The following is a 14,784-nucleotide window of genomic DNA, read 5'->3' as shown; positions in this document are numbered from 1 at the left end:
TGAACAAATTTTAAAAATCAGATCAATTATTTTTTTGAAAAGTATCGAATTTTCGTAATAAACTTAAATTTTCAAGACGTCGTCCATTCGACTAATTATTGATTTATGCAAAAGTTGATAGACTCCTCAAAATATGAAATTCAAAAAGATTCTATGGACATGAATCCAGCACCGTCTGTCTGAAGAAAATATTATATATTATTTGTTTCTACATCTCTATCGAAGTTGCTCAACTCCTGGAGAAATTTCCCAGAAGAGGGGGATGGTGCTGCCTTTACTCTAGTCACAAGATTTTATTGTATTTAAATATCCTCACAATATATTACTGCACTGATAATATAGATAGACACAGTCTTACTAATAAAAAATAATGGTATAAATATGAGGCTATCTCTGTCTCTAGTTTTATCAGTCATTTGATAAGTCAAAGATCATTTTATCAGCCTTCTCGGTTTCTCAAAGCTCCCTGTATCTCTGTTTCACACCTGTAAGTTTGTTGTTTTATGATTTTTACAGTTTCTAGATTTTTTTTTTATGATTTCACAGTTTCTATACTTCTTGTTTTTGATATCATCATAGCCCATATGCTCATTTATTCACCTTGTGTAGCTAGACTCTGTGATATTTGTATGCAAATCAAGATTTTTTTTTTTAAACTTGTTAATCTTGTATTTTCTTGCTTAATTCTTGGCGGGTCTTCATTTTCTTGGACTTTATAGCTGTTTGTTATATTTTATATCTGCTGTATGTTTATAAAGTCAGTTGCTTTTTGTTTGCAGTTTTGTTGTTTTTAGGTAATTTTGATGTTGCTTTGTTTTGCTAATTTAGCTGCTGTCTTTAATTTTGTTGCTTTTGCTATTCTGATGTTTGCTTGATTTAGGCAATCTTGTATATGTACCTGATTCTATTTGTAGCTGTACTATTAGTATTCAATTTCCTTACTGAACTGTGTATTGTGTAGTTGGATTTACTGGCTTGTTTAATGTACTTGAGCTTTATTAACTGCGATTCAACGATTTTGTGTTTCTTAGTTGTTTGTGCCTGTGATGCAAATTATGACAGTATAACATACTAGAAGTTGTTTTCTTGGTGTTTTCTTTTAGGTTTCTGGTTCAGTTTTGGGATTATTTGCTACATGGTTATGGATCCAGGTTTCAGTGATTTGTCTGATGTGTTAATTGGTTTTGGTTTTGATGATGAGTTAGTTTCACCAGATTCTGATCTGTCTCATAACATCATGAATGGGTGCAAGTTCAAAGATGAATCTTTAGGTCTTAGTTTGTCGGATATTCCTATTAATTCACCAGGTCCTGACCCTAGGAATTCTAAGCTGCCTTCTGGTCTTAGTTTATTGGATATTCCTACTAATCCACCATATCCTGACCCTAGCAATGCTACACCATCTACCGGCAGTTCAGAAACAAACTCTTCTGATGATGGTTTGTTTTCTGATGGTGTGCTAAAGTTCCTTAACCAGATACTTATGGAAGATAAAATTGAGGAGAAGCCTTGCATGTTCCATGATCCCTTGGCGCTGCAAGCAGCTGAGAAATCTTTCTATGATGTCCTTGGCAAGGAATACCCTGCTACTTCCCATCAGCCCCTGGTTGACATAAATTGCTGTATTGAAAGCCCAAATGGAATTATCGGATGCTCAAACGGCAGTATTAGTGGAGGAAACTACATTGATACCCAGTGGGTTGGTGAGTCCACATATCACAGTACATCATCAAGTTCACTGAGTTATCCTCAAGAGAGCAGTTTGCAATGGTCATTAAGTTCGGTAGAAAGTTTCAATAATAGTGTCAATGGTCCAGCAAATCTTTCTGCAAGCGCCGATTTGATTCAGAATATGTTTAATGATAGCGAATCAATATTACAATTCAATAGAGGAATGGAGGAAGCTAGTAAATTCCTTCCTAACAGCACGAAGTTAGTTATTGACTTGGATAACTATGCATTGCCTCCAGATAAGAAAGAAAGCCAAGCTGAATTCAAGGCAGAGAAGGACGAGGACATTGCCCGTAGTTCAAAGGGAAGGAAACATTATCAGCGACAGGATAGTGTTGTTTATGAGAGGAATAAGAAGCATTCGGAGGTCTATGTGGAAGAGGATACTGAACTACAGGAAACTTTTGATCGACTCCTGCTTTGCGGGCCTCAGTTCAAGAAAGAACCAGTTGAAGTTGGGCCGGCCTTGCATGAAAATGAGCAACCTGGACCAAAGGTTGGAAAGAGTCGTTCCAAGAAAAGAGGCAGTATGACTAAAGAAGTGGATTTGAGGACTCTTCTGATCAGCTGTGCACAATCTGTAGCTTCCGGGGATCGAAGGACTGCAAACGAACAACTAAAGCAAATCAGGCAGCACTCATCTGCCACTGGTGATGCGACTCAAAGGCTGGCGGATCTCTTTGCTAATGGCCTGGAAGCCCGCATGGCTGGAACAGGAACCCAGATCTATGCGAGCCTAGCTAACAAGAAGATCTCGGTTGCTCAGAAATTGAAAGCATACGAGGTTTATCTCTCAGCCAGTCCATTTAAGTATATTTCAATGTACTTTATAACTAAAATGATTTTAGACAAGTCTTCAAATGCTACAACACTCCACATTATAGATTTTGGTATCCAGTACGGTTTCCAGTGGCCCATGCTTATCAAACTTCTTGCAAATCGATCTGGTGGGCCACCTAACCTTCGTATTACTGGAATAGAGTATCCACAACCAGGCTTCAGACCGGCAGAAAGAGTGGATGACACAGGGCGTCGTTTGACTAATTATTGTGAGCGTTTTGAAGTCCCTTTTGAATACAATGCTATAACAACACAAAAATGGGAAACTGTTAAAAAACAGGACCTCAACATTAGGAGCAATGAGTTTGTTGCTGTGAATTGTCTTCACCAGTTTAAGAATCTGGCCGATGAGACAGTTGTGCTGGACAGCCCAAGGGATGCCGTTCTAAAATTGATTAGGAATTTAAATCCTGATATTTTTCTTCATGGTGAAATTAATGGAAGCTATAATGCTCCCTTCTTTGTTACACGTTTCCGGGAAGCCCTCTTCCACTATTCTGCGTTATTTGATATGTTTGAGAATACTATACCACGTGACAACAAACAGAGATTGGATTTCGAGAGAGAATTCTATGGGCGTGAATGTATAAATGTGATTGCATGTGAAGGCTTAGAAAGGGTAGAGAGGCCGGAGACATACAAGCAATGGCAGGTTCGCACGACGAGGGCTGGATTCAGACAACTTCCATTGGATCGGGAACTCATAGAAAGTTTGAGGTGTAAGGTCAAGTCAGGATACCACAAGGATTTTGTGTTTGATGAAGATGGTAACTGGATGCTGCAAGGGTGGAAAGGTCGAATTCTTAATGCTGTTTCCTGTTGGATACCTGCATAGAGGTTGTGACTGGTTTTAAAATAGAATATCAGAGGCCTAAGCTAGGATGTTGAGGTCTGTTGTAAGATTTAAAGATATACATCATATCTTCAAATTTTGTTCTCAAGTCAGGCTCCAGATCTGTATTGCAATTTTCATTCTTGTGGTGTAAGCTTTTCTCTTGCTTTTGGTGTATGTAGTTTTGTTATATGCTAGTCGAGAAGGTCCTTAAAGTTGCAAGTTTCTTGTCGTAAAACATTGTTCGTGCATCCTGTAAGATATAGGTCTTAAAAGCCGAAAGTTTCTTGCCATAAAACATTGTTCGTGCATATTGTAAGATATAGAGAGATAATCACATGTAAAATAATGTTGAAACTTCAAGATTTACTAGCCAAAAGACTACTGTTTGAAGACTATAGCAAGTATGAGTTAAGAAATATGGTATTTAATCCAAATTCTAAACATGGGAGTGGCGGAATCCAATCATGTTATTCTTTCGTAGCATCACCGAAGTGTCTGCAATTTATGCCATTACTTGTAGATTTTGTACACAGCTACTCGATAAATTTGTCACAACATCCATCAAATCTCATCTTCCAAAACTTTTGCATGACAATTGTGGAAGGCTGGGACTTCACAAACTATTCTGGAATTATAGTCTCCCTTCCAAATTTGGAGCTATTTATTAGCGGATTAAGGCAATCTTCTTAATCGGTTTCTTCACCTATATCACTCGATGCCTTCCACATTTTACTGAACAAAAATACAGTATTTCAAGTATTATAGTTAAACATTGATATGATGATTATGAATGACTGCCCCAATATACTACTGAAAAATGTAAAGTATTACCATATCAATGTGCAACTCCTTTAGTCGAGTTTGGAGAGATCACAGTGATGCACCGTGCATACTGATATTTACACAGTTGGTCATCGCACGTTTGAGTTGGACATAACTGGTACATCACAATTTTTGTAGTTTCAAAGCTGTTTTACATGCAACTGACAGCGCTCTATACAGTGTATAGTTCATGAATACAACATTTATATTGAATGACACAACACATCAATCATTAATCATTTTGCACCCTTCAGATAGGCATTCAAATTACAGGATGCAATTTGAATGTGAAACACAGACTTCAAACATGAACACTCGATGCGAATTAGATTTCAAAATTTAAAGTATAGAAGGTTCCAGGATGGCAAAAGGGAGTAATATTTTTCAACTTCTACAGCATAAATATTCCCAAGAGACCTTGCACCAGTAACAAGTTTTGACCATTTGTATAATATGGTCGATAAAATGTTGCATTTGGTTCCCAATGAGAGAAATTATATTGGAGTAAAAAAGAATAGCATTGCGGGATCAAAAGGGAAGGGTCTTTTTCATGTACTAACCAGTTGAAGTTCTGGTTTTTCCATAAAAAAAACTCCAAGCATAACATCAAGGCAAGTGCTTATTTTTCTCCGTTAAAAATATAAGTAACTACCATCATAGCACGGAAGGATTACAATAGGCTGTCTAAACTTCATACAAAAAACTGTTACTGCAATAGCTAAGCATGCCTCCTTCAAATTCAGGTCTTACATAAAATAACCATGAGCAAAATGAGTTTTACTGTTCCAGTCAAACTTGTTTATCAAAAAACTCTATCTTTCTCATACTATAGGGGAACTCTAAATTAATCAACCCCATAATACATTCAGTTTGACAATAAATACATAAATATTTCTTCAAAAGAAAAAACATTACACAAGCTCACATATGCTTAATATGAAGCTATATAGCAATGAACTTTCACATGTCAAAGCATGTAACAACAAACTGATATTCTATGGATTTCCTCACCTGCTTCGATTATCCTCGTCTGTTTTGAGGCTTGGGAGGCCTTAGCACGTTCCAATCCAGCTTTCCACGCTTCTGTTGCTTGTTAAAATTTCTACCATGTGGTGTCGGTGCTTGATCTCGTCGATTATTGTGGGGTGATTCATCAGGATTCGACACTTCGGGAGTTACTTCAGCATATTTCCTTTTAAGGTCCTCACTGGAATTACTATCATTTCCATCTATCTTTAAAGTTTCTGATCCACCCTGGCCAGACCCATTCTCTCTGCAAAAATAAAATTGAGGAAAAACAAAGCATAGGTTATTCAAAGTAATTAGTTCACTGCGCCAATTCACATATAACTGGTGTTTGGCATGGTCTTTTTTTATTATGGACAAAGGATCAGATTTTTAGCATCTAAAATGGACAAAACACCAACCTATTGGAGATTCCACCATGGTTACTAGAAGTTGTACTTGAACCCTCCGGTTGTTGAGTGTTAGCAGCTTCTCCATTTAATTTCTACCAAGACCATGACATTAGTCGAGAAGATATAAGACTACAAGCCAACTAATTATATTTTGGACAACCATTATACTCACATCAACAGAAGGATTGAAACTTAAAAATGACATCCGTCCCCTTGTGGCACCTGGATGAGGATCCCCTTCCACAATGACGACACTGCAAGTAGATATATCACATAAGTACTGGATTGCTGGACATGAGATGAACTAACAAAGGGATTGCAATTATAGAGGTGAAACTAATAGTCTTTACAAGAATTGAGCAACAAAAAGCTGTCTAAATGTTTAAGGTATGTTCCTTATTTGTTAAACTAAATTGGAAAGTTGAAACTTATTCACATATATTTAAAAACTATAACAAATTAGAGAATTGATGATGACAGTCCAGAACTTAAGATAAAAACATGATTTGATCTACTAGTACATTATATACTCTCTCCATAAAGAACCAGTGCTACAGTGATACACCCTACAAATGCTTATGTAGTAACACAGTAGAAAAAAAGAATAAGACAGATGACATTACATGCTCAGACAGGAAAAACCAGCCATGAGAAAGAATAAGGAACATAGCAAAAAGTCTACAAGAAAAAGTTGCACCTTCTTATCTAGTATTAATACAGTAGTTACAGTAAATGGGTTATTTGGATAGCTAAAATAAGTTCAATGATGCACACAATAGCATCTGGACAGTATCACGATCTAACAGGCATACTCGGCTGATTTTTGAAATGTCAGAAGAACCGCACATGGGTAATCTAGTTTCTTCACTGTAAAATCTTATCGTACAAATAGGTAGAACTATATGGTGATTAATCTAGTTTTTTGTAGCTTTAGAGGAATAGAGTCGTCAAAATATTAATGATCTACAAAGCATACTAAATCACATGTTTATCTTAACTTCTTTGTATGTCAGAATACGAGCCAATAAATGTGCAGAATGTATCACAAGTGCATGAACAGTGGTCAAGCTGGTTTCCGTGCCGACTTTCGAATGACCCCTTATCGAGCATTATCTGGACAGCTACCCCCCACTTACCAACAATCAATTTGATGCAACTAAGGACCATACAGTCAGGTTGGCAGAAAACTTAAGTGCAACAACTCATGAACGAGAATTGATCGAAAGCTTAATGATACGGAATGAAAGTATAAGAAATCTTGTGAAATTACTAAACAGTTTAGTTATACTTTTTGCAGAGAAATTACTGTATTTAGTTATATGATCTAAATGTGGGGTTAGGGGTTATTATTAAAAGCCCAATTGTATTGGACCTCAGTCCATTGAGTTATGTTAATATGTTTTCTATAACCTATAAAAGTATTAACCCCCACATTATTTTGATTACTGAATTTATTAATTCAGTCTCTTGTTCGTAAGTTGCGATTCGTAGTTATTCCCCCTTCGTCGGGAAACCCCTATTATATTGATCCTTTCCGCGGTTGAATTACCCCAAATTTTTTGTTGTTTAGATTCATTTATACATTTTTTAAAAAAGCTATCCTACATCACCAAAAAAATGATAAAACTCTTCGCTCAAGTCGACCACTACAAAAACCATAAGCTTTCTCATAAATTTTATGGTCCATACAGGGCGAACAGGTAAGTCCACAATGTAGGTTTTCGATTGAAATTTTGTACTGCTTTAAAATCCCTTAATGTATTACGACTAATTAGGCAGGTGAACAGAAAGTTCTACAAAATACATAACTGGGGTTCGAAAAAGATGGTGGTACAGTGGTACTGCGCTAACTGACCCGCCATTTCTGTTTACACGAGAGGTTAATTTGACATGAAAAAGCAGACCTACAACTATGTCCGTTTTTTTTTGCTGACATACAACTACAGTATTGATCCGGTGGGAAGATGCATCTCATTCTCTCTAAATTTTTAATCCTAAGTTACAAGGAACCCTTCAATGGGAGGGGAACTCATCAAGATTGTTAAAAGCATGAGAAAGCCTAGGCGTGCGATGAAGAATGGAGACTGAAGAAGTTATAAGAAGAAAGAAATTGGAACACACCGAGCAGATGGGGGTAAAATAGCATGAAAAAAATGTATTACAGGTATCTTATACTGCAGTACCTCGACGATTTTGACCAGAAAATACACAAATTAGCTACTTAATTAAATAGTTATTAATGATACAATCTATTTGTAAGGAACTGTCTGGTCACAACCGAGAAAGCTAATAAAGTTGTTCGTGCCTTTATTAGTTTATCAATAAATTTAAGAGTAAGACAGTACAAAGAGAAAGCTATTGTGAGGAGTTTCAGAATTGGGCCAGCGGCCAACAAATTTTTTAAAAAATAGTTCCAACTATGCTTCGCGCCTGGTGCCTTTTTCAAGACGCCTCGCCTCAGGCAACCTAAGCAAGGTTAGTGCAGAAAAGCACCTCCCAAATAAACGCGCCTTTAACAACAGCCCGAGTTTTAGTTTAATTTCCGTTTCACTAAGTTTTTGTATAGTTTCTTTACGAAATAACCATAATGCTAGTAACAGGCAACACAGTAATTGCAGCACACCAAACATTCAATTCTAAACAACCAAAAAAAGAGAGAAAATAAATTAGTACCATTTTCGGGGAATGCTCGAAGCTGGAAAGTTTCCATCAGGAACCACCACTACTTCCTCTTCTACTTTCTTAGATATCTCTTCTCTCTGAGTAGCCCTTTGCATAAACTGCAATAAAAAACAACAATTTTCACACATTAAGCCAAAAAGATTCAATCTTTATCTAAGAAACTGCAAAAAAAAACAATAATGTTCACAAATTGAGCCAAAAAGATTCATTCTTTATCTAAAATCTCCAGACCCACTTCGAATTTTCACACAAAAATCATGTTTGAATATTAAAAATCAAGAATATGCAAGATGGGTATTTTATATACCTTCAAGTTCTTTAAAGTGCTTGACATCTCACGCTTAGCCATTGCAAATTGAGCTAGCTATGAACAAGCTTCCCCCTTTTTTATATATTTGTGTGTGTATATAAGGAGGTTCTGTTGGGCGGATTAAGAGGCGAGGGTTTCAGGAGAGGTCAAGACAAGCTCAATTACAACATCAAACCAAAACTGAATCCGTAAGTGAAATATTTTTTCTTTTAAAAAAAAACAATTGATTTGTTTTTTCTTCAAAAACAATAAATAATTTATATTTATAATTATTTTTATCAATTATGACTTATATTTCTTTTATTAATTTCTTTTTTCTAATCGGCAAGCGATTGATCAAGAATGATATACATCTAACAGGGCGAAAAAATCGATCAAATCACGACTAAGCGAGACTCAGATGTTGTCCCATTGACAAAAGTCACAAAACAACTCGCTGGACTGTTATTTCGGCTGAATAAACTGAACAGTCCAAAATCTAATATATAATTGGTTTAATTTTTTGCAAGATCATAGAATTCGAAAATTGGATCGTCTCCGTTATATTTGTCAAAATTCGAGTAATCGGTTAACTTTTCAAATATTCGTTTTCAGGCTTTCAACATCCAAGTACTCGATCAATTACTCACTTAAATCTGAATCGGTTCAACTCTAATTTAAAAATACTCATTCGAATTGATATCTAGAATATTGATTTTTTGGTAATACAAATGTAATAGGTTGAGTTAGGTTTTAAAAGATTTTAATCCAACCGGTTATATGATTACAATAATAGATCCATTACAATTTAACCCCATCCATTATTTTACCCCGACAAAAGTTGGATCACTTGTTAAAAAATTAGGTTTTAAAATTATAAATTTGAAAAAAGTTTAGTAAGGGTCCCAAAAGAAAAATTGGTAAGCACTAGGTTCTCACAAAAAACGACAACTTTTAAGCAAATTTAGTGTTAAAATGGTAGCAAAAACCTACCCAAAATTTAAAATATAATTAATTATATTGTATGATTTATAAAAAAAATTAAAAAAATTGTCGCTAAAATATTAGAAGTCAAATACATACTCAAACTAGAAGTTAGTTGTCTAGTATTTTTGATTTTTATATTAAATACTATTTCAACCTACACGAAAACATAATTAATTTTGTTATATATTAATTATAAATATCTTAAATTTATATTAAAATCAAATATTTATATATTATCTTATCCGAGTTTTATTGCTCCATAGCTTAGAGCAACTCTAACAGTCTCATGTTAACCTTAAAAATATAACCTTAAAAATAATATAAATAAATAGGATACTAGTTATTTAAGACATTAGAGGAGGACAACTCCAATAACAATCCCTACTTTCGTTCCTAAATATTAAAATAATAATAAATTCAAATCCTATTTGTTATAATAATGATTGTCAAATCTTACTAAGTAAGACTTACAGTACTTATTAAGGAAGACTCACGATACTTATCAAAAAAGACTTAATTTAATATTGGAAGATTGTCACAAAAATCAAGATTTTGTTAACATGACTAAGAAAACTTACCTATTAAGTTTTCTTATTGATAAAACTCTACTACAAATAAAAATTTTGTCTAGTCATTTGTACTTGTACAGTCACATAAGAAGTAATAATACTTTTGAGATCTCTCTCTTTCCTTCTCCATTTCTTACTCTATATTTATAGTTTATTTATAACACGTTATCAGCATGAGTCTCTGCCAACTGAAGCTTGATTCTCGAAAGAGGTACGACTTATTCTGACTCACGAGTCTCTATCAACTAAAACTATTTCATAAAACATGTACGATTTCTTTTATTCATTTTATTCTAGTTATTGTTACATATTTATTTATGTTACTAATTGAAAAATATAAAGATGGCTCTACCGTCAAGTAATATTACTATAAAGATGGAGCTGCCGTCAAGTAATAATCAAAAATTTTCTGGCCGGCTATGTCGTCGTAACTTTTGTATAAAGTTATTATTTCAACTTGCTTGTTTAAATATTATATGACATATTATATCTTGTTTAAAATTTATTCAGAATGGCGAATCTTGCAAAATTAGAGTTTGTTGCCTTGGATGTATCTGGGGATAATTATATATCTTGGGTAGTCGATGCTGAATTACACCTTAGTGCTAACGGATTAAAAGACACAATGGTGTTACATATTGAATTCTCAATGATCAGAAGAAGCTCAAGATCTGGTTGTTCGGGTGTCATCAGTATTTGATGTGTCGTCAGGATTTGACACATCATCAGCATTTGGATGTCATTAGTATTTGAAGACAGTTAACTTAGAAGATTTGTTCTGTTCCTTGTATTGTGGAGTAGATATCTTTTACACTTGAGTTATAGGATTTTATCTATTCAGTTGAAGATATGTATCAGTTTCAGTTAGTTTTTGATAATGCATATCTTAGATTGATTTGTTGTAGCTGTGTAGTATATAAACACAATTTAGGTCATCATGTAGTGTATCGATCTCGAGTATCATTCGACCTATCAGCTCTCATGAATATCAGTATTTCTTGAGAGAGTTTTGTAATAGTTTTTATCAGATATATAAAAAGTTGTTATATTTTATTACTTGTTCGAAACAATTATACAATTGTATTCAACCCCCCTTAAACAATTGTATCTTCACTGGGCAACAATTGGTATCAGAGCTCACTGATAAACTTATAATCAGAAACGATCTAAACATGTCTCTGAACAAGTATGAAAGTATTAAAATTCTCATTCTGAAAAAGACTGAATATCCTACATGGAAGGTAAAGATGCTCATGCACCTCGAAACTACAGATCCAGATTATCTCGACGTGATTAATGACGGACCATACATGCCAATAAAACTGGTGTCTGCAACTCCTACTGTTGCTGAACACTATCAGCTTAAGGAGAAGAGTGAGTGGACACCAGAAGAGAAAGCAGTTGTGCTGAAAGATGCAAAGGTAAGAAATATTTTGCATAATAGTCTTGATTTTGTGATGTCAAATAGGGTGATAGCCTACATGACTGCCAAAAAGACATGGGATGCTCTTGAAACTCAATGTTAAGGAACCATAACCATCAAGAAGAACAGAAGGGCTGTTCTGATTCAAGAATTTGAACACTTTGAGGCCAAGCCTGATGAAAGTCTCACTGACATATATGACAGATTTCTGACCCTGCTCAACAATCTTTCTTTGGTGGGAAAGGTGTATGATCAAGAGGATTCAAACACCAAGTTTCTGAGAGCCTTAAGTGAAGAATGGGAGACTCGGACTTCAATCATACGACATCAGTATGATTTGGAAATAATTACTCTGGATGGAGTCTATGGCATGCTGAGAACTCATGATTTGGAAGTCCAGCAAAGGAAAGAGAGGAAAAACAGCAAAGGGAAATATGTTGCTTTAAAAGTAAATGATAAAGCTTCAAAAGAAAAGCCTGTTGGAGTTATAAGAAAGAAGAACAATTTTCCAGAATCAGATACTGATGATTCATCATCAAATCCTGATGATGATACTAATTCTGAAGTTGATGAGAAAATGACAGATTCTGATGTCATGCAAATGGCCGCATTGCTGGTTAAGGGCTTCAGGAGGATGCAATTCAGGAAGTCTAAGAACAATAGAAGCTTCAGGAAGAAGTTCACTGGAGGTGAAAGGAAGTCAATTGGAAGAAAAGATGGAAATGATTCTAAAGCTGGAAAGGTAGATATGAAAAATATCAAGTGATACAACTGTGATGAACCTGGTCACTTTGCCACAGAGTGTAAGAAAACAAAGCACGAGAAAGGGAAGAACAAAGCCCTGATCACATCAAGCAAGAATTTGATGGACTTCTCTGATTCTGAAAATGAAGACACATGTTATGCACTGATGGCTAGCTTTGATGATCCTGCTTCATCTGAGTCAAAGGTACCAACTTCCTTCTTCTCTTTTAATACTGAAGATATATCTGAATTGAAATCTATTCTTAAATCTCTGCATGGTAATTTTAAGAATAAGACTCTAGAAAATGATAGACTTATAACTGAAATTGAGATCCTGAAATCTAGGAATGAACAGTTAGAGTCTGACTTAATAAATCAGATAGATTTGAAGAAAGAATATGAGAGAGCTAAACATACAGTAAAGATTCTCGAGGCTAGATACAGTATGTTAGAGATAGATTTAGAAAATGGAAGAAAAACCTTTAAGGCCTGGACTGATTTAGGAAAAAAGGTTCATGAGATGATCTCAAAGAAAAACTGGAAAGAATGCCTAGGCTATAAATATGGAGTTAAAGATGTTGACACTGAAAATAAAATTTCCCTTAAAACTCCTGTTAATTTTATTTCTTCAGAAGCTGATGAACCCAAATCCGTCTTTGAAAAGGGTTTAACATCAGTATCACAAGAAAAATTGTTAAGTGATAAATCTCAAAGAAAGGAGAGCAAGGAAACCATTAAGACTATTAAGAAACAAAAGAACATAGGACTTTTGTCAGCAAAATAATTGAAAAAGAAATTATCTGAGGTTACTGACAAACCTTAAGTAAAAAGTCCTAAAAGAAACAAGAATGGTAAAAAAAGGTATTTCTAAGGATTCAAATTACAAGGTTGTTCCCAATGCTTCTAGAAAAACTTATTTTAACTGTGAAAATACTAATCATCTTGCTATTGATTGTAGGAGGAGTAAGAAATTGAAAATTGCAATTCATGAGTCTGATGTTAGGGGTAGATCAGTATTTTATAAATCACAAAATCCTTGTTTTCATTGTGGTAGTAGTTGGCATTCGATTTATACTTGTAGTTCTTATCACAAGCTGTATCACAACTATTATGAACCTTTGCCTAAATTTAATAAAGTTGCTTATGTGCTTAATTCTCTTGGTTCTACTAAATCTGCTTCTAACAAGACAAATCCTGACAAAGGAAAAATTGTCAGAAGTACTCCTAACACACAAAGGCTTAAGTTGTCCAAAAAGAGGGCCCAACAAGTGTGGGTCCTTAAAAACCCTTCTAATTAATTATTCTTCTGATTGCAGGGTAACAAGAAAAATACACTTGTCTTGGATAGTGGATGTTCATGACACATGACTGGAAATAAATCCCTGTTGTCATAATTTGAGAAAAAGGTTGGCCCAGATGTATCTTATGGAGTTGGAAATGTAGGACACACTCTGGGATATGGCAACTTGATAATTGGGAAGGTAGCAATAGAGAACGTAGATCTGGTGGATGGACTGAAGCATAATCTTCTGAGCATCAGTCAAAACACTGAAAGAGGTTATCATGTGGTATTTTATGACTCACACTATGAAGTTGTTCATAACAAGTCAAAGAAAATTGTCTTGAGATGATACAGACATGGTAACATATATGAAGCAAGGCTATATGAAAGTCTTGAAAAGGAAGCTACTTGCCTTATCTCTAAGGCATCAGTAGATGAGAGCTGGAACTGGCATAAGAAGCTCTCACATCTTAACTTCAATTCAATAAATGAACTTTCCAAGAAGGAGCTTGTAAGAGGATTACCAAACATGCTATACTCAAGTGATGGTCTTTGTGATGCTTGCCAAAAGTCTAAACAAAGAAGAGTATCTTTCAAAAGCAAAATAGAATTCTCTATTTCTGAGCCATATCACATGCTACACCTGGACATTTTTGGACCAGTGAACATAATGTCCATCAACAAGAAAAGGTACACACTCGTAATTGTTGATGATTTTACTAGATATACTTGGGTTTATTTTCTACACAGGAAGGATGAAATTCCAGAAATTCTTCTGGACCGCATAAGGAAAATTGAAAATGGATCCACCCATAAAGTGAAAACTCTGAGAAGTGACAATGGCACTGAATTCAAGAATTCAAAAATGGAGGAATTCTTCAAATATAAAGGCATCGAACAACAATTCTCAGCTCCTGGTACACCTCAACAAAATGGTGTTGTTGAGAGGAAGAACAGAACTTTGATTGAAGCGGGCAGAACTCTGCTAGAAGAAGCAAAACTACCCACTTACTTTTGGGCTGAAGCAGTAAACACAGCATGTTATACTTAGAATATCACTCTGATAAATAGACATGGTGTTACTCCTTATCAAATGCTAAAAGAGAAGAAGCTCAGTCTCAAACATCTTCATGTATTTCGATGTAAGTGCATTGTTTTGAGA

The 14,784-nt window shown here is 34.9% G+C and overlaps 2 protein-coding genes across 2 annotated transcripts; one reads left to right on the top strand and one right to left on the bottom strand.

Annotated features, from left to right (window-relative positions):
- Nucleotides 1–219: 219 nt before the first annotated feature.
- On the top strand, nt 220–3,600 carry LOC141698484 (scarecrow-like protein 33). Its single transcript, XM_074503191.1, has 2 exons — nt 220–487; nt 1,104–3,600. Exon 2 carries the CDS (start codon nt 1,136–1,138, stop codon nt 3,404–3,406), a length of 2,271 nt encoding a protein of 756 aa, XP_074359292.1. The 5' UTR covers nt 220–487; nt 1,104–1,135; the 3' UTR covers nt 3,407–3,600.
- Nucleotides 3,601–4,918: 1,318 nt separating this feature from the next.
- LOC141698485 (uncharacterized) lies at nt 4,919–8,830 on the bottom strand. The gene is made up of 5 exons (XM_074503192.1): nt 8,636–8,830; nt 8,320–8,426; nt 5,819–5,900; nt 5,656–5,738; nt 4,919–5,501 (listed from the first exon to the last, which is right to left on the bottom strand). Exons 1-5 carry the CDS (start codon nt 8,675–8,677, stop codon nt 5,249–5,251), a joined length of 567 nt encoding a protein of 188 aa, XP_074359293.1. The 5' UTR covers nt 8,678–8,830; the 3' UTR covers nt 4,919–5,248.
- Nucleotides 8,831–14,784: the final 5,954 nt, after the last annotated feature.

The sequence above is a fragment of the Apium graveolens genome, chromosome 11, assembly GCF_009905375.1.
Source record: "Apium graveolens cultivar Ventura chromosome 11, ASM990537v1, whole genome shotgun sequence".
Taxonomy (NCBI): domain Eukaryota; kingdom Viridiplantae; phylum Streptophyta; class Magnoliopsida; order Apiales; family Apiaceae; genus Apium; species Apium graveolens.
This window is presented reverse-complemented; position numbering and strand designations above follow the sequence as displayed.